Here is a 19,458-nt window from a genome sequence, read left to right on the forward strand (position 1 = left end):
TTCATATACTGTATATACCCTTACTGAATGATACTCCATACCTTACTATATATATTGTACATCTCTGTCTATACTGTTCCATTACATGTACATACTCAGCACTTTACACTTCTGGTTAGACGCTAATTGCATTCCGTTGTCTCTGTACTCGTACTCTGCACAATGACAATAAAGTTGAATCTAATCTAATCTGATCTAATATAAAGCTGTTTAATGTACAACCTGAGAACAATCTTTGCCCCTGCAGTAGTCGAGCAACCTGACAAATATTTTTATGAAAAAAATCATTTGGTTTATCATTTGCCAGGGCTAACGATGTCTTGGCCAAGGGTACAGCTGTGATTGCATGATGTGCACGAACATGAAGTGGACATCTTTCTGATTTATGGATTTGCGGGGGCCTAACCAGGAATCTGTAACGGTTTAGCCTCTGTCCTACTGAAAACGCGTGTTGCCTCGGTGAATGTTCAGCTCTCAGCTTCGTGCACATTGGAATGTTCCGTTTGCTCAGTGGATCTGCAAATGATTCACTAATTAAGACAAACTACAGCTTTTCTAAGCCTCTTACATGACAATGGGGATGATGAGTTCATGTGGCATTATCATCACCTGAAAGGCGATCAAATGATCAGGACACCACGTTTTCCTGCAAGATAATATTTAGTTATCCATATTTCATATTTCTTCCACGATTTTGCTTTGTAGCGGCTGTAAGTTACAAAAAAGTATGTCTTGCTTGTCGCGTTGCCTCTTTTTTGGGGAATTTCACAGAAAAATCGAGCATTGGTTGGATTGCCGTGTCGTAGAGCCGCAACACGATAAGCAATCACAACTTGATTGGTGGCAGATATTAAAATATGCCCAAGAAGAGAGGAACCTGCATTGATGTTATGAAGATTTAGTGATGATTTGTTTATGAAACCAGTATATTCTCCATTTTGATATGTCCAAAAAAATATTTGTGGCTTGATGTTCACTTATGTCTGCAACCCTAACCGTGAAGCTAACCCCAGAGTGTAAAATCATAGCTAATACGTGCTACGTCGAATAACCGCCATCTTTAGAATTCCGGGAGAAACGTGACGATATGCATGCGCAAGCGATGAACCAATCAAACGACCTCATTCTTATCGTGTTGTCGGGCTCGGGCAGATCTGGAGCGGCTTCCTGTCACGTGACAGTTCAGTCCAGGGCCCGGTTGTTCAAAAGTTATCCGACTGGATTTTGGATAATGGATTGGATCAAATCTTGAAAATGGGGTTGTTCAAAACTCTACAAACGGATTTATGGAATTGGACTAGATCACGTAATCAATCTTGGTTTTTAACGAAACTTCAGTTTAAACCTTCTGGATTATTCTGATCCAAGCAGAAGCTTGGAAATTGGTCAAATAATCATTTATATCATAAAAAATTTGAACATTTTTAGAAAAAAAGGGCCCTGAGACAAATAAAGAGACGATATGTCGACCCTAAAACCAGAGGTGCAGTGTTGCATATATACGCTATAAATATATACGTCATAATATGTATGACTTATACCCGCCTCTGGGCAGGGGGACTTATTATATCTTCACAAAAATAATTATATGCATGCATCGGTATATCTTGCTTGGCAAGGCTGCAGAAAACCATGTTGCAACATGAAATCATTCCATTACAACGTCATTGAATGGAAAAGGTCACCTGTGTGAAAGTAGGTAAGTATTGTCAACAGTCTGGGTGAAACGTCAGTGAACTTGATCATGCCACCTCTGTACAGACACACCGCATCCTCCCGTGCGGGGAAAAACGAGAACAACTGGCTCAGACTGCAGATGTTGACAAAGGTTTGATTAATAATTGATTGCAGGTGAACTTTCCCTTGCTTCCCTCCTGCACCGCGGGGCTGGGCTGCTCCACCTCACTGGCATCTACAAAAGGCTTCGCTCCTTATCGAAAAACGCTCACATGCGCAAACGCAGCAGGGCAGGAGGCCGACTGCGTACGTGCGCACCGTTGTTGTTTTTGAAGATGATGGGGATGTTGGACACGTTTCTCCAGTGCACCTCTTCTGTGTCCCTGCTGGGGCCTCTGCTGGTGCTGGTGCTCGTCTACCTCGCTTCCACCCGCAGCTTCGGCTCCCAGCAGACGGACAGGGATCCTCCGGGACCCAGACCGCTCCCGCTGCTCGGCAACCTGCTGCAGCTGGACCTCGAGAAACCCTTCTACTCATTTCTGGAGGTGAGGAAGTGGCTCAAGTAGTTTCTATCCTTCCAGGATATAGTTTGTCGTGTCCGCTTTTGCGCCTCTTCTCCCAGTGTGTGTGTGTGTGTGTGTGTGTGTGTGCACTATGTGAGTCATGACGTCACTCCCATGCCCTTAGCTTTCCAAGAAATATGGATCAGTGTTCACCGTCTATTTGGGATCCAAAAGAGTGGTGGTCCTGGCAGGATACAAGACGGTGAAAGAGGCACTTGTCAACCACGCTGACGAGTTTGGAGAGAGAGACGCATTGCAGATTTTGAAGGATAAGAGTGAAGGACATGGTAAGGAAAGAAGAAGATGAAGAAGAAGTAGAAGAAGGGAAAAAAAAAACGCTTTTTCCGAATCCTCATCCTTCACCTACATTGTTTGCGACTTCATTTCAGGGGTTTTGTGGTCCAACGGGGAGTCGTGGAAAGAAATGAGGCGCTTTGCTCTGACGAACCTGCGAGACTTTGGGATGGGCAAGAGGGCTTGTGAGGACAAAATCCTCGAGGAGTGTGACTTCCTCATCGACGTGTTCAAGAAATTTAAAGGTAAATGTCTGTAATTTACCCGCTCATCGAACTCTAACCCGCTTTTTAAACAAAAATCCTCAACAATCCTTTTTTAAAAAAAATTGTGTTCTCAGGAGAAGCTTTTGATACGACCCAACCGATGAACTATGCAGTCTCCAATATCATCTGCGCCATGGTCTATGGCAACAGATTTGAATATGACGACCCAGAGTTTACGTCTATGGTGGATCGAGCAAACAGAAATATTCAAATCGCAGGTTCTCCATCAGCACAGGTATCATTCATTCACTGTGTTTACTTAGCATAGACTTTTAAAACAGTGATTTTAATATACATGATTTATAAACTGTTGCAAATGTCCACCCCCCCCCCCCCCCCCCCCCCCCCCCCCCACACACACACACACACACACACACACACACACACACACATGCCTGATAAAAATAATGTTATTTAAAGGATATCATTTTTTTGAACAGATCTATAACCTGTTTCCATGGTTTGGGAAATTTCTCACTCGCAACAAGGAGTTCCGCAATGCGTTTGATGCCACTGCGGAGCAGAACCAACAGCTGTTCAGAAGTCTGAAGGAGACCCTCAATCCACAGATGTGCAGAGGGTTCGTGGATGCCTTTCTGGTCCGAAAGCAAAACCTGGAGGTCGGCAAACGCATCATGACCTTTCCGAAATTGCTACTTAATTGCTACTTTTTCATTTCAAATGAGGATTCAAGAAATTAGGTTGCAATAACACGTGGAGTCTAACTTTTGAGTTCAGTCGATTAAAAACGTTTAACTTTCAACAAAGTTAATCGTTTTTACTGTTTGCTCCCAATTAGACACTTGATTCTTGCACTGTACTACATTCTAATGTGTCTTTTTTTGTTTTCATTCTACACCGGCGAGGGTGCTTGTCGTCAGGTCTGACATCAGGGACTCAGGGTTTGGTCGTCTGCAGGTGATTTTAGGTATTGCAGTTTTGGAGGGCACTATCTTAGTGGACTGCAGAAATGTCGAGTCTCGTGTTTTCCCTCATAATGCCTCGGAAGAAAAGCCCTTTCAGCACTAATTAATACTTTTGCTTTCACCCAGTTTGTGCGCAAGCCTACTCATAAACACATCATCACGAGATCATTTTGAAATGGCAGTAGGAAGTCATGATCATGAATGATTTATATGAGTTTGACGTTGTGTCTTTATCCTGTAGGATGCAGATACTCTACTTCTCACTTGAATTATAATGTCAGTAAAACATATTCTTGAGGAGTTCATGGTTCAATCTCTAGTTTCAAGTCTTCGTCAATGATGTTAATTTTGTACATTATGGTCCATTTACAGTCAAATAGACAATAAAGCATGGATACAGTGTGATTGGCATCGAGTACCATCCAATCGGTGCATGATTGCAGGTGTAGGTGGGCACCAGTGGACAAGCTCTGTCAGACCCCACCCCCAGGTCCTCCATATGTGGTCACTTCTTGTTCCAAAAACACAAGATGGTGCTGGTCAAAATGCCAAACGATGGGTGACATCATGTGGGTTGCCCATTGATAATAACATGACCATGACCCACACTCCAAGTGGTTGATCAGCTTTTCACATGTCTCTCTATGACCTAGACCCCCCCCCAGGCCAAAAGTAAACTCATCCGTGACAAGGAATGAAATGTAGCTCATGGTTAGTCATTCAACGATGTGTTTGAATAACTGCACCGATTCATCTTTACATGCAGGAATCTGGGAACAGCAACAGTCACTTTCACGAAAAAAACCTTCTGATGACAGTTAATAATCTGTTTGCTGCCGGCACCGATACAACTGCAACTACACTCAGATGGGCACTTCTGCTGATGGCTAAATATCCCAAAATACAAGGTAGGGATCCTTAAATGTGCACAGCTTTCTTTCATAAACACACATTCCAAGCTTCAAAAGATGAAGCTTAAATTTCTATGGTAACCCTCTTTCCCAGACCAGGTCAAGGAGGAGCTGAGCCGGGTGATAGGCAGTCGTCCGGTGCAGGTTGAAGACAGAAGGAACCTGCCCTTCGTTGACGCCGTCATCCATGAGACACAGAGACTGGCCAACATCGTCCCCATGGCACTGCCTCACAAGACGAGCCAAGACGTCACCTTCCAGGGTCACTTCCTGAAGAAGGTCAGACTGAACAAACACAACTGTAATGGTTTCATGTTAAAATTACAACACGTGACTAATGGTGTGCTCACACCAAACACATGCAAATTCTCCACGCTAATAAAGTCTACATACAAAGTCAATGCTCACTACGTCACAGTCATCAGACGTCCTGACGTAGTAATCGAGGATAAAATTATTGTTGCTGTGTGTGGGCACCCCGAGCCTTTTGACACAAGTTGCTATTTGTATCGTGACCGGGTAAAGAAGGAGAGGGCTTGGCAGAAAGTGAGTTCGCAAGCCCGTTAGCACAAGCGCTTTGTGTGGCTTTCCCATCGGCAGTGCTGTATGCCTTATTTACATTCAACTGTTCATGTTAAGTGGAGGAAACTGGAGGCAGAATGGACAAATACAATCTTGCGGCCAAACTCACACAATGGGAAAATTTGCTTCTGGTGTGAACAAATTATTATTATCATTGTCCTCAGGGGAATACAGTGACTGGTCTACACTGGAATTCGTATTTGCTGTTACCAGTGTGTCCCGCCCTGACAGCTGTCGTGGTTATCTAGTTTTAAGATTTGCTCTTGTCCACAGGGGACCACAGTGTATCCTCTGTTGACATCTGTCCTGTACGATGAGAGCGAGTGGGAGAAACCTCACTCCTTTTATCCTGCACACTTCCTGGACGAAGATGGAAAGTTTGTCAAGCGAGACGCCTTCATGCCCTTTTCTGCAGGTTCGTGAGCACAAGCACTTGCACTTCTTCTTCGATGTTCACTTGTCTGCGGGTGACGCAAACATTTTCCTTTGCTTTTCCTCCCAACAGGTCGCAGGGTTTGCCTTGGAGAGAGTCTGGCCAGGATGGAGCTTTTCATCTTCTTCACCACCCTCCTGCAGCAATTCCGTTTCACTCCAGCGCCTGGGGTTTCAGAGGACGACCTGGATCTGACTCCACGTGTGGGCTTAACCCTCAACCCTTCCCCCCATAAACTGTGTGCTGTGCCCTGTATGTAAGAATGGTGCTTCACTAACTTTTATTGATGACAATAGATTCTATATTGCACACGGTTGTACCTCCGACGTTCTTACTCGGCTACTATCTATGCCTTCAGAATATGGTAGTTGTAAAAATAAAATGTAACTGCTAAATTATGGTCAGGTCAGGCTTACTAGGCCTACTATTGATTGTTAATGTAGCATGATCATGAATGTTTGGGGTGTCGAATATAAGGAATGGAGTTTTTCCTGCATCTCTGCCAAAGAAAGGCATTGCAGCTGTTTGCAATGCCTTGCACATATACTGCGTGTTTGTGTGTAACTGTACTTACATATTAAAAATGTTTTATTAAAAGAGTGTTTCACCTTTTTGACTCCTGTGTTTAGAACTCTACCTCAATTACGTAGATTTACTTTGCTCATATGGGCCTCAGACTCACAATTCCTGAACCTCTTTAAAACCATTTGACCATCAGCAGCAAATTAGCCCATTTCATGTTGAAGGCCCACAGTAGTTCAGGAGATTCAGGAGTGTGAGATAGACACTGTTTTTGACCTCCTGAACTATGAGGTATTAGCAAAATCGAGGAGCTAACGAAAGAAAACACGTAGGAAACCTGAGCAGTGCAACTAGTGTGATTAGCCATCCAATTAATTTGTATTAAATATTCAAGACTTGCACACCTTCCACGCGTATATTGGTCCGATTGATTTCACCATGTTATTCCCTTGGCCACCGGAAGGTTATTTTCACGGAAAATTATGACTCGATTTATGGCACAAAGGCACTGCGGCACCCATTTGCGTAGCCAAAACCAAAAAGAGAATAGCGTTCTCCTGGTATCTATCTCCAGTAATGGAAATGACAGACAGTGGAACAGCCGAATTGATAAAAACAACTCATTCTCGCAAAAGCTCCAGGATTTGAGATGCTACAAAAACCACATTCCGTATGTTTTCTTTCTACTAGATCAGTTACACAAGCCGCCTACTTATTAATACTGCCATGGATTTTTACAAGTTGCTTTCTGCTTTGGACAGTAGCCAGGCTGCTGGCATTGAGTTAGCCATGATGCTAACTCTGCCACTAGTTAAGGCTAGGAGCCAGAATACGAAGTAGGAGCTTCAGTGAACATACTTCTTTCTTCTCCTCCGTTATCTCCAAAGTGGTGTTGACAACTTCCCCAGGAGCTCTGAGGAAAAGTACGTACGTTCTCACCAGCGTCCTTACAACAGGGAAGCCTGTATTCTCTGGAATTACCAGCAGAGGGGGACTCACTGGTTGCAAAAAGAAGTCTAATTCTCCCTCGATTTATAACGTCAGTAGACCTTTTTTTTGAGGAGTTTATGATTCAAATTCTATTTTCAAGTCTTTTTCAATACAGCATGATGTTCATTTTGTAAATTGTGGTGCATTTAGAGTAAAATAGATGATAATGCACCGTAGTGTGGATACAGCATGTGTCCAAATGCGAAACTCGAGGCATCAAAACAGCAGCTCACAAACCAACGGTTGACGTCATGATGGGTTGCAGCTTGGGCCCAATGAAATTAGTTTTTGTGTAATCCTGATGACAAACAAATAAACCAACAACAAACAAAAGAACAGGGGTGAAAACATAACCTCCTTATAGGAAATACACATTCACTGGCGGGGGATCTGAACTAGCGTCATGTTCACTGACATGTTTATTGACCAAATGACACAAAATAAGGTTCGGTTTAATTTAAAAGAAAAAAAAGTAATTTAAAAAATGTATTGAAACTAATCCAGCAAGTTCACTCAAACCTCCTCCAAAAACCAATACCACAGGGTCCACCATTTAAAAAAAAGCTAACAACAGTTGCTGTGAATAGGTTGTGAGTAGTGTTTGTGTAATGGGTAATGAGTCTTTAAAACTCCTTTAATTGATTTATGAAATAAAATGTAGGCACCGACATAACGGGACGGGAAACGTCTTTTTCCTCGACGTGCAAAACCACACTGTGAGACACAATTCCTGGACCTTCAATGACTAACATGTTGAATCATAGGTGAGAAAAGGCCAAAATAAACAAAACATCTCCCAATGTTATACATATTAACATAAATTATACATTTGGCTTGTAAAGCGGTCTGCTGTGTGTGATTCACGGTCCACCGGTGCCTGAACAGAAAACACCTGCTGGTGCACGTACTGTTTGGACTTTCTGACCCTGTGGGTCAATGTGAAACAGTTTGTAACGGCCATCAAGCAAAGAGTGTCCCTCCTCTTGGGCTGTTCTCCATTTGAAGGAATAAAAGACATTTCTCTCCTCTTCCAGAAATGTTCTTCAAGCTTAAGGCTCTGGAACGAAAGCCTTTCTTGTCAGGCCTCTGACAGCTTCGGGACACTCAAAAAAAAAGAAAAAGTCATGTGTTTTTTAGATCTGCATCTCCAGACTTCCAGTCCTACCCCCCTGTTGGGGGCTCTGCTGGTTCTGCTGCTTATCTACCTTGTTTCCTCCTCCAGCTTCAGCTCGCAGGGATATGGTAAAGAACCTCCAGGACCCAGAGCGCTTCCCCTGCTGGGTAACCTGCTGCAGCTGGACCTCAGGAGACTCTACATCTCATTAGTGAAGGTAAAGGAAGTGGCTGGGGAGTTTTCTGTCAGCGTAGTGCATTGTTTTGGGTCCATTGTCATGATATCAAATTTTCATGAAAGACTTACTGAGGCCAAAATAATTCACTATCATGATATTATCACCACTTTCATGGAAAGTAGATAGAAAATAGTAATAATGGTAATGCCGTCAGTCAGTTTCAGTGATCATAGGCCAATATTCCCAAAAACACATCGATGGGAATATTGGGCCAACGTCAGAAACAGAGCGGAGGAGATCATAGAGCATAACAATTTCATTGTCTTTATTTGTGGTTTAGCATTGAACTGTTGGTCCAAATTCCATGCGAATGGACGGTAAATAAGCGCGAGAGAGTCGCAGATGGGTTTTGCTCAGCTAAACTATGGAAATAATATTCAATAACCCTGTTCAACTGCACCACAATGGAGAGAAACAGAAATTATTCAAGATTAGTTTATATACTATCATATGCCCATTGTTAACACCATGTCAATATCTCACTTTTGCAAATGATTTTAGGATTATTGTTAATACAGGAATATCATAACCGATGCAACAGACAGTTACAGTATGATCTGTTTTTTCACCATATCCACTTAGTCCTCTCTCTCTCTGTGTGTGTTTGTGTGTTTAATCCAGTAAATATATATAATTCTGATGTTCTTAGCTTTCTGAGAAATATGGATCAGTGTTCACCGTCTATTTGGGACGTCAGAAAGTGGTGGTTCTGGCCGGATACAAGACGGTGAAGGAAGCGCTTGTTCACTACGGTGAAGAGTTTGGAGAGAGAGACCCGTTGCTAATTTTGCATGAAGTCAGTCAAGGACACGGTACAACAAGGAAAAGAAGAAAAAAATTCAGCGAATATGTATGAACTTTAGCTATAATAAATCACTGATCTTTTGTATGCTGTTGAAATACCTCATCATAGGGATTTTATGGTCCAATGGTGATTCATGGAAAGAAATGCGGCGCTTTGCTGTGACAAACCTGAAGGATTTTGGGATGGGTAAAATGGCGGGTGAGGAAAAAATCACTGAGGAACTTCATTACCTCACCGAAGTGATTAACAAGTTCAAAGGCAAGTGTTTAGATTTTAATATCCTGCATGATCAACAATTCAGGCTTCAAAATCCATATATTATGTTTGATTGTTTGTTTGTTTTTTACGGGGGTTTTTTGCCGTTGTTGCAGGAGAAGCCTTTGACTCGACTCAACCCATTAACAACGCAGTCTCCAATATCATCTGCTCCATGGTCTATGGCAACAGATTTGAATATGATGATCCAGAGTTTATATGTATGATAAAACGGACCAACAGAAACAATCTCCTTCTGGGCTCTCTATCAATCCAGGTCACTTTCTACGTTTATGAATCAGATGCTTTCAGTGCTGTGATTTTAATAAACCTTTGCAAATAAACAGAGCATAATCTGAATAACCTGGTCAAAATTGTTTTGAATATTAATGCTGTTATGTATATTTTTTAAAGTTATACAACCTGTTCCCGTGGATTGGTAAATTGGTCACCAAAAAGGAGGAGTTCAACAAACTGGCTGATGCCAATAAGGAACAGAACTTAACATGGTTAAGACGTCTGAAGGAGACCCTCAATCCACAGATGTGCAGAGGATTTGTGGATGCCTTTCTGGTTCGCAAGCAACATCTGGAGGTTAGAAAGCACACACTTGCAAAATCATTCAATTCTGAGGTTTCGGGAATTTCAGAATTGAATCTCTCTGCTTCTTGCGGACGGTTCTGTTCAGACCGTGACCTCCAGTGCACACGAGGCTCTTCGCTGCCGAGCGTGAAGTGGTCGGTGTGAGAATCATCACCTCCAAGTCCGTGGCAATGGTTCTCTTGCCGGAAAACGGTGGAAGGACTTCAAAATAATGTTTGATTTAACATGTAAACATCTGAGACTCAAGTTCAACCTTGATCTACTTGTGTGATTGCTTGACTGACGCTTTTGCCCTGTGGCCCCTATTATTTTAACAGTCATCATTCCAAGACCTTTGTAACAGTCGGCAACGCTAAATTTAATATATCTTTAGCAATTAACCGAGACAAAGTTGTATAGCTATGAAAGCTAGTGACAAGCAACATGCTGTTCGCCGCATGTTTTCGTTACCAGTGTCAGTATTTGGGCAAACCTGAGCTCAGATTACCCCAACTCACTTCTCGCGGTTGCTTCACTCTTCTCCATTCACTCAAGTGAATCAGAGACAGAGTGATAAGCCAGTTCAGGGAACAAGATCACATCAACATTTCCTTGATTTGTTCTGAATGTGCAGAAATCTGAGATCACCAACAGTCACTTCCACGATGAAAACCTTCTGGTAACAGTTAATAATCTGTTTGCTGCCGGCACCGAAACAACTGCAACAACACTCAGATGGGGACTCCTCTTCATGGCTAGATATCCAGATATTCAAGGTAGAGATCTATAAATGTGCACAGCGTTCATACATAACCACACATTCCAAGCTTCAGAAGATGAACCTTAAGTGCTATGTTTTCCATCTCATCCCAGACCAGGTCCAGGAGGAGCTGAGCCGGGTGATAGGGAGTCGTCAGGTGAAGGCTGAAGACAGGAAGAACCTGCCCTTCGTTGACGCAGTCGTCCATGAGACACAAAGAATGTCCTCCATCGTCCCCATGTCACTGCCTCACAAGACGAGCCAAGACGTCACCTTCCAGGGTCACTTCATTAAGAAGGTAGGTAGACAAAGATGAGAATACAAACATTCCAAGTTGGGTTAGGGCGAACCAAAACAAGGCGTCTGGTCTACAGTGGATTTCGTATCTGCCGTTACCGGCGTGTCCCACCCTTACTGCTGTCGTGGTTAATAAATTTAAAATTTGCGGTTGTCCACAGGGGACCACAGTGTTTCCTCTGTTGATTTCTGTCCTGAGGGATGAGAGTGAGTGGGAGAGACCTTACTCCTTTTATCCTGCCCACTTCCTGAACAAAGATGGAAAGTTTGTCAAGCGAGACGCCTTCATGCCCTTTTCTGCAGGTTCGTGAGCTCAAGATAATCACTTCGTGTCAATGCTCCTGTCTGCTGGAGGATGACCTGAAACGTTGCCTTTGTTTCCCTCTCGCAGGTCGCAGGGCTTGTCCCGGAGAGAGTCTGGCCAGGATGGAGCTGTTCCTCTTCCTCGCCACCCTCCTGCAGCACTTCCGTTTCTCTCCTCCACCTGGGGTGTCAGAGGAGGAATTGGATGTGACTCCACAAGTGGGCTTTTCTTTATCCCCTCCAGCTCATAAACTTTGTGCTGTGCCCCGTATGTGAGGAGGAGGTGGAGGGCTTCGAAATGAAAAACCAGACACAGTTTAACAGGAGTGAAAATGTTCAGCACCACTGATGTAGGCAAATGAAATAACATGTGAGGTGCTTCTGTAGAGGGACTCCTATCCCAGCAATGAGCTTGTTTTAATGAATACTTACCTTGTCAGCAGAGCAGATTCATAGTTAACACATTGTATGTATCATGATCTGGAAAAGGGCTATCATGTAACTTAAAATGAAAAATTATTAAGATTTAATTTTTAACATTTACATCTATCTATGTATCAAGCTAGATAAATAGCAACTTACTTTTTAAAACTTTATATAAACCCTTCTCTGTCACCGGTAAACCTTCTACTTCTACTTTTTTCTGTCTTTCTTTCTTTTGTGAAGAATACCAAATAAACCTGTTTCAGATAATAATTTGCTCTTACTTTGCTCCAGGATGTGTTGGTTGTTTGAACATAGGTAAACCTACGTCCTAAGATCATGTAAATGCTCTTTTACTGTTGTAAATATTAACCTGATGAACACACCTGGAGGACATGGATTAGAGCTTTCTAACTTCATCTGATAGTAATACAAGAGGTGTTATGTTTCATTGTAAGTCTGCTTAATGTGATATACTGTGTACTAGTGCCTGATGACTGCCTGAACTCAAACACCTGATGATGCACATTATAAGATGTATATTTTTGGCTTTGACAATAGTTCTAGAACCACAAACGCACATATGCACACATGCATGTTTTGATATTAAACATGAAAATGTTACGCAAACACAACACGACTAGTAAAACCGTGTTTAAAGTAAAATTCTTGTCCCTCCCCTTTTAGTGACCTCCCTCCTCTTGGGCTGTGTCTTTTCCAAAAACATCATAAAGGGAAGCTCTTGGAAAAAAACTCATTTTCTCTTAACTCTGGCAGCTTTTAAGTCATGGGGATTTTAGAACTATTCCTCCAGACTTCCAGTCCTACCCCCCTGTTGGGGGCTCTGCTGGTTCTGCTGCTTGTCTACCTTGTTTCCTCCTCCAGCTTCAGCTCCGAGAAAAATGGTAAAGAACCCCCAGGACCCAGACCACTTCCCCTGCTCGGTAACCTCCTTCAGCTGGACTTCAAGAGAGTCTACATCTCATTAGCGAAGGTAAAGGAAGTGGCTGGGTCGTTTTTTGTCAGCGCAGTGTATTGTTTTGCATCCCGTGAAAATGTAATCCGTTCCATCACCATATCCACTTTCTCTTTTGTGTTTGTAAGTAAGCAAATATCTTTTATGTATGCTGCTGTTCTTAGCTTTCCAAGAAATATGGATCAGTCTTCACCGTCTACATTGGACCTCCTAAATTGGTGATTCTGGTCGGATACAAGACGGTGAAGGAGGCGCTTATTAACTATGGTGAAGAGTTTGGAGAGAGACACATCCAACACATTATGCATGACGTCTATGGAGGACAAGGTAATACAAGATTTTTTTTCATGTTAAAGGGGCAGTAAGCAATTTTGGAGAAAGATTATTTGTTGTTGATTATTTGACTGCTCGGACCCGCTGCCTCGGGTATGGGAAACAGATGTGCTAACCACAAGGCCAACATCCCTGAGTCGTAGCGTTTGTCGCTATCACGTCTCGTAACGTTTCGGGTAGTGATGTTTTCAAACTGCAAACAGTGTTGTGAGGTGTGTCCGCACCTTTTCTTTGTTTCAAATTTACAGAGCCAGGGCTACACAGAACCGACAGCTAGTGGACCTTGAGGAAGTATTTGCAGAATTTGTCAAAAAGTGTATTGTATTTAAATCGCTTACCTTTACAGCCAAGCAAATGTTTACAGCCAGGGTGGGGAACCTTCTTCCTACCAAGGGCGTTTTTCAAGATTCTATAACATCTATCAAGGGACTTACTAAATTATGGAACGCATATATCTCTAGGGGGCTGCACGGTGTTGTAGTGGTTAGCACCTTCACCTCACAGCAAGAAGGTTCTGGGTTCGAATCCCGGTTCAAACCAACCAGGGCCTTTCTGTGTGGAGTTTCCATGTTCTCCCCGTGTGTGCGTGGGTTCTCTCCGGGTTCTCCGGCTTCCTCCCACAGTCCAAAGACATGCAGAATGGGGTCAGGTTCATTGGAGACTGAGACTGAGACCTATTGACCGTAGGTGTGAATGTGAGAGTGAATGGTTGTCTGTCTCTGTATGTGGCCCTGTGATAGGCTGGAGACCTGTCCAGGGTGAACCCCGCCTCTCGCCCAATGTTAGCTGGGATTGGCTCCCCTAAATGGATAAAGCGGTAGACGATGAATGAATGAATGAATGAATATATCTCTAGGACAGCCTTCTTTCACCTGCGCAATATCAAGAACATTAGAAACATCCTATCTCAAAAGGATGCTGAAAAACTAGTCCATGCATTTGTCACCAATAAGTCTGTGAAAAGCCTCCAGCTAATCCAAAATGCCGCAGCACGAGTTCTGACAGGAACTAGAAAAAGAGATCATATTTCTCCAGTGTTAGAAACTCTGCATTGGCTTCCTGTAAAATCCAGAATAGAATTCAAAATACTGCTCGTAACCTACAAAGCCCTTAATAATCAAGCTCCATCATATCTTACAGAGCTCCTAGTTTCATATTATCCCAATAGATCACTTCGCTCTGTAAATGCAGGATTACTTGTGGTTCCCAGAGTCTGTAAAAGTAGAATGGGAGGCAGAGCCTTCAGCCACCAGGCTCCTCTCCTCTGGAACCAGCTCCCAGTTTGTGTCAGGGATGCAGATACCCTGTCTACATTTAAAGTTAAACTTAAAACCTTCCTTTTTGATAAAGCTTATAGTTAGAACTGCTCAGGTGTTTAATAAACCATTTCTTTATTATGCTGTTATAGGCCTAGACTGCTGGGGGAACTTATATCATGAGCATCTTTCTCCCTCTCCCGTTCTCTCCTTCTCCCTCTCTCTCTCTCTTTATCTCTCTCTCCTTCTCCCACCTTTTTCAATCTCTCTCTCTCTCTCTCTCTGCCCACATGTATCTACATTACATGTCACTAACTCTGTTTTCTCTCTCCCCTAGTAGATCTGACCCCAGAGCTGCAGGATCCAAACCCGTCATTATTATTATTACTATCATTATTAATAACATCATTGTATTTATAAGTATCAGTTTTCACTAATTATAAGTATCAGTCTGGTAGAAATTAAAGCAACTGTTATACTACCCCCCCATCCCCCGATATGTTTAGTACATGTCACTAACCCTGTTTGTGTTTTCTATCTCTCCTAGTGTATCTCTGACCCCAGAGCTGCAGGACCCAAACCCCTCATTATTATTATTATTATTAATATTAATATCATCACTAATAATGACAACAACATAATTGTATTTTTTGATTATAAGTATCAGTCTGGTAGAGATTACAGCGGCGGTTGTACAACTGTCCTCTCTCTCTCTTCTCTCCTACTGTCTCACCTCCCACCCTCTTTCTGCCCACCTCTCCTCTCTTCCTCCTCTCTCTCCTCACCCCAACCGGTCGAGACAGAGGCTCCGCCCACAACTGAGTCTGGTTCTGTCAGAGATTTCTTCCTGTTAAAAGGGAGTTTTTTCTCTCAACGTCGCCAAGTGCTTTGCTCATTTGTCCTTGCAACTGGTTCAATTTAGCTGCTGGTTTCCGCTTTTATTGATGATGCTCAAGCTTGTGATTTTCATCACTGTGACAATGACTCAGTCATCTAATCTTTCAACTAATTCCATTGAAATGCTTCATCATAGGACTTATATGGACAAATGGAGATTCTTGGCAGGAAATGAGGCGCTTTGCTTTGACAAACCTTAGAGATAACGGGATGGGTAAAAAAGAAAGTGAGGAAAAAATTATAAATGAACTTCATCACCTCACTGAAGTGATCAACAAGACTAAAGGTAAGTGTTTTCAACTAACTACATGATGATCAACATTTCAGGCTTCAATTCCCTTTTCATTACAAATCTCTTTTTGGTTGTTGTTCTTGTTTCTTTACCTTGGTGCAGGAGAAGCCTTTGACATGACCAAACCAATACACCGTGCAGTCTCTAATATCATCTGCTCCATGGTCTATGGCAACAGATTTGAATATGATGATCCAGAGTTTATGTCTCTGGTGGATCATTCAAACAAATATATTAAGCTTTTCACCTCTCCATCACTACAGGTATCACTCCATATGTTTATGAATCTAATACTTTCATTGCTGTGATTTGAATAAGTATCTCTTAATTAGTCTCTTGTAACTCAATAAGTCAGAATCTGAATTGGCCAAATAAAATTGTTGTTTAAATAATTATGCATACACATGTATTTTTTACAGATGTACAACATGTTCCCATGGCTTGGTAAATTCATCTCTGAGAAGAAGGAACTCATCAAATTGGTTGATGCCAACAAGAAACAGCACTTGAAGTTGATAAGAAGTCTGGAGGAGACCCTCAATCCACAGATGTGCAGAGGATTTATAGATGCCTTTCTGGTTCGGAAGAATCATCTGGAGGTTGGGAAACTCTCACCTATCATATTTGCTAATTGATTTAACATGTAGACATCTGGGGTGGCACAGTGGTGTGGTGGTTAGCACTGTAGCCTCACAGCAAGAAGGTTCCTTCTTTGAATCCAGGTTTGGAGCAAAAACAAACATCATTACGTCTGCATGGGTTCTCTGCAGTCTAAAGACAAGAATAATCGGAGACTCTGTCCAGGATGAACCCTGCCTCTCGCCCAATGTCAGCTGAGAAGAACCCCCGACCCTTAAAAGGATAAAGCAGTATAGATGATGGATGGATGTAGACATCTGAGACTTGCGCTGGGCAATTGTCCGTGTCTTCATATTGTCATGTTGTCATCACCGGCGATAGTAAATCTCATCTTTGGTTTTTGTGGTGGTGTTTTGAATGATATATTCAAACTGTTTTGCAATTAAAAGACACTTACCGTACCACTTAATCCAACCACAATTAAGTTAAGTTATTTCAAAGGTAGCAGTGGTAAAAGTTGACCACCACAAAGCGTTGTGGCTCTGAATGGCTTCTCTATTCACCGAAGTGAATTAGAAACAGAGTAATGAGCCAGTTCGAGTAAGAAACTGCACTCCTGATACTAAAAACAAACAGACAAAAAATCCTCACTTATACCAAGTTAAGTTTGACATCATTTCCTTGATATCTTCCATATGTGCAGAAATCTGGCATCACCAACAGTCACTTCCACTATGAAAACCTTCTAAAGTCAGTTAATAATATGTTCAATGCCGGCACCGATACAACTGCAACAACACTCAGATGGGGACTCCTCTTCATGGCTAGATATCCAGAAATCCAAGGTAGAGATCCATAAATGTGCACAGCGTTCATACATAACCACACATTCCAAGCTTCAGAAGATGAACCTTAAGTGCTATGTTTTCCATCTCATCCCAGACCAGGTCCAGGAGGAGCTGAGCCGGGTGATAGGGAGTCGTCAGGTGAAGGCTGAAGACAGGAAGAACCTGCCCTTCGTTGACGCAGTCGTCCATGAGACACAAAGAATGTCCTCCGTCGTCCCCATGTCACTGCCTCACAAGACGAGCCAAGACGTCACCTTCCAGGGTCACTTCATTAAGAAGGTAGGTAGACAAAGATGAGAATACAAACATTCCAAGTTGGGTTAGGGCGAACCAAAACAAGGCGGTCTGGTCGACAGTGGATTTCGTATCTGCCGTTACCGGCGTGTCCCACCCTTACTGCTGTCGTGGTTAATTAATTTAAAATTTGCGGTTGTCCACAGGGGACCACAGTGTTTCCTCTGTTGATTTCTGTCCTGAGGGATGAGAGTGAGTGGGAGAGACCTCACTCCTTTTATCCTGCCCACTTCCTGAACAAAGATGGAAAGTTTGTCAAGCGAGACGCCTTCATGCCCTTTTCTGCAGGTTCGTGAGCTCAAGTTAATCACTTCGTGTCAATGCTCCTGTCTGCTGGAGGATGACCTGAAACGTTGCCTTTGTTTCCCTCTCGCAGGTCGCAGGGCTTGTCCCGGAGAGAGTCTGGCCAGGATGGAGCTGTTCCTCTTCCTCGCCACCCTCCTGCAGCACTTCCGTTTCTCTCCTCCACCTGGGGTGTCAGAGGAGGAATTGGATGTGACTCCACAAGTGGGCTTTTCTTTAGCCCCTCCAGCTCATAAACTTTGTGCTGTGCCCCGTATGTGAGGAGGAGGTGGAGGGCTTCGAAATGAAAAACCAGACACAGTTTAACAGGAGTGAAAATGTTCAGCACCACTGATGTAAACAAAAAGGCCTATCATGTAACTTGTGATGCAAAATTAAGATCAAGGTCATATTTTGATGCATTTGTCCACAATAAATATTGCTATTTCAATTAAATGCTATGTTTTATCCTGTTCATGTTTTGCGACATTCTTTGTTCTGCAAATTATTTGAAGAAATGGATTCATGCTTAGTGTTAAAGTGGCACAGCCATGAAAAAGTTGCAAAATAGTCAGAGAAGGTAACATGATCACCAACCATGACACCTAGATTTCTCGCAACCTTGTTTGCAGTGAGAAATAAAGAGTTCAGTCTTAGGTAGATTTAGATGAAGCTGCCGTTCCTTCATCCATGTGGATATGTCTGAGAGACAAGCTGATATTTGTGCCAAGACTGTGGTGACATCTGGCCGGAAGGACAGGTATAGTTGGGTATCGTCTGTATAGCAGTAATATGAGAAGCCATGCAAGTAGATAATTGGACCCAAGGAGGTAGTGTACAGTATATCAAAAAATGAAGGGGCCCAACCACCCAGGTTCACTATGTATGAGGATGTCAGAGCAAGCTTTAATTAGGATGCTTGAATTCTTTGGTTTGCTCACTACAAGATAAAAAATATCCCTTATTACAACAGACGCAACCTGCTTCACGAACCCTAGGGGCATTTTTGCTCCAGTTTGTTCTTCAAGCCAGAGGGACACATCTGTAGAACATGAGTCTATTTATCTCCGCCATGCATGCTCAAGCAAATTGGTGGACGTGTGCGGTAATGATAGAAAATGATGAGCACACTGTGCCTCAAATGCCTTGCTCCATGTATTGTTTGTGAGTGGGTATGATTTCCCCTGAGAAGTGCCTAACTGAATGAAAGTCAACGGCTCAAACTACTGGAATCCGGCATTACAAGTTCAAGAGTAATGGCTAACTGTGGATCAGTTAAAAATATTCACAGTTAAAAACCAGTGTTTATCACTGATATTCAGGAAGTAAACTTCTAAAATATTAGGAATTCCAAACAGATTTTGGTGTGTTTGTTACAGCAACAGCACTTCTCATTCAGGAAATCAGAGATCATGAGGAGCAAAGACTGTTTCGGCGGAGCTAAAGTTCAGGAAGTTGGACTATACGAAGTCGGACTTCCGGTTGAGCGATTGATAAGCTTTGTTTTCTGTACAAGAAAACTGCTGAACTGCCCGAACTCTGAGCCCAACAGAATTTATCACACTTGGGGCAGCAGTGAGTCTGAGGTGCTCCTCCCAAGATCAGTCTGGTTGTCAGGTGGAGAAAGTGTGATTGATTTGTGCTCTCTCTCAGCTCGATGAAACTCTGATTAAACTATAGGGTACACGAGTTGATATATTAATAACCTTTAAGCACACAGGAAAATGTACATATAAAAAAAACATCTGAAGGATTTGAAG

At 42.7% G+C, this 19,458-nt stretch overlaps 2 protein-coding genes across 3 annotated transcripts; both read left to right on the forward strand.

Moving 5' to 3' along the window:
* The first annotated feature begins 1,928 nt into the window (after positions 1-1,928).
* LOC118289851 (cytochrome P450 2K1) lies at positions 1,929-12,224 on the forward strand. 2 transcript variants are annotated; one of them, XM_047328406.1, is made up of 14 exons: positions 1,929-2,222; positions 2,365-2,527; positions 2,630-2,779; positions 2,875-3,035; positions 3,241-3,420; positions 8,316-8,495; positions 9,166-9,328; positions 9,430-9,579; positions 9,693-9,853; positions 9,991-10,170; positions 10,793-10,934; positions 11,032-11,216; positions 11,377-11,518; positions 11,607-12,224. In XM_047328406.1, the coding sequence occupies exons 1-14, from the start codon at positions 1,950-1,952 to the stop codon at positions 11,792-11,794; spliced, it is 2,418 nt and encodes an 805-aa protein (XP_047184362.1). In that variant the 5' UTR covers positions 1,929-1,949; the 3' UTR covers positions 11,795-12,224. The 2 variants fall into 2 exon arrangements, with proteins under 2 accessions (XP_047184362.1, XP_035472854.1); XM_035616961.2 differs by lacking the exons at positions 8,316-8,495; positions 9,166-9,328; positions 9,430-9,579; ... (4 more) ...; positions 11,377-11,518; positions 11,607-12,224 and adding exons at positions 4,493-4,634; positions 4,732-4,916; positions 5,493-5,634; positions 5,725-6,268 and having other exon boundaries at positions 1,931-2,222.
* Positions 12,225-12,357: 133 nt separating this feature from the next.
* LOC118290321 (cytochrome P450 2K4) lies at positions 12,358-18,173 on the forward strand. The gene is made up of 9 exons (XM_035617913.2): positions 12,358-12,935; positions 13,082-13,244; positions 15,540-15,689; positions 15,798-15,958; positions 16,115-16,294; positions 16,978-17,119; positions 17,217-17,401; positions 17,563-17,704; positions 17,793-18,173. Exons 1-9 carry the CDS (start codon positions 12,729-12,731, stop codon positions 17,978-17,980), a joined length of 1,518 nt encoding a protein of 505 aa, XP_035473806.2. The 5' UTR covers positions 12,358-12,728; the 3' UTR covers positions 17,981-18,173.
* The last annotated feature ends 1,285 nt before the right edge of the window (positions 18,174-19,458 follow it).

Source organism: Scophthalmus maximus, chromosome 18, assembly GCF_022379125.1.
Source record: "Scophthalmus maximus strain ysfricsl-2021 chromosome 18, ASM2237912v1, whole genome shotgun sequence".
Classification (NCBI taxonomy): domain Eukaryota; kingdom Metazoa; phylum Chordata; class Actinopteri; order Pleuronectiformes; family Scophthalmidae; genus Scophthalmus; species Scophthalmus maximus.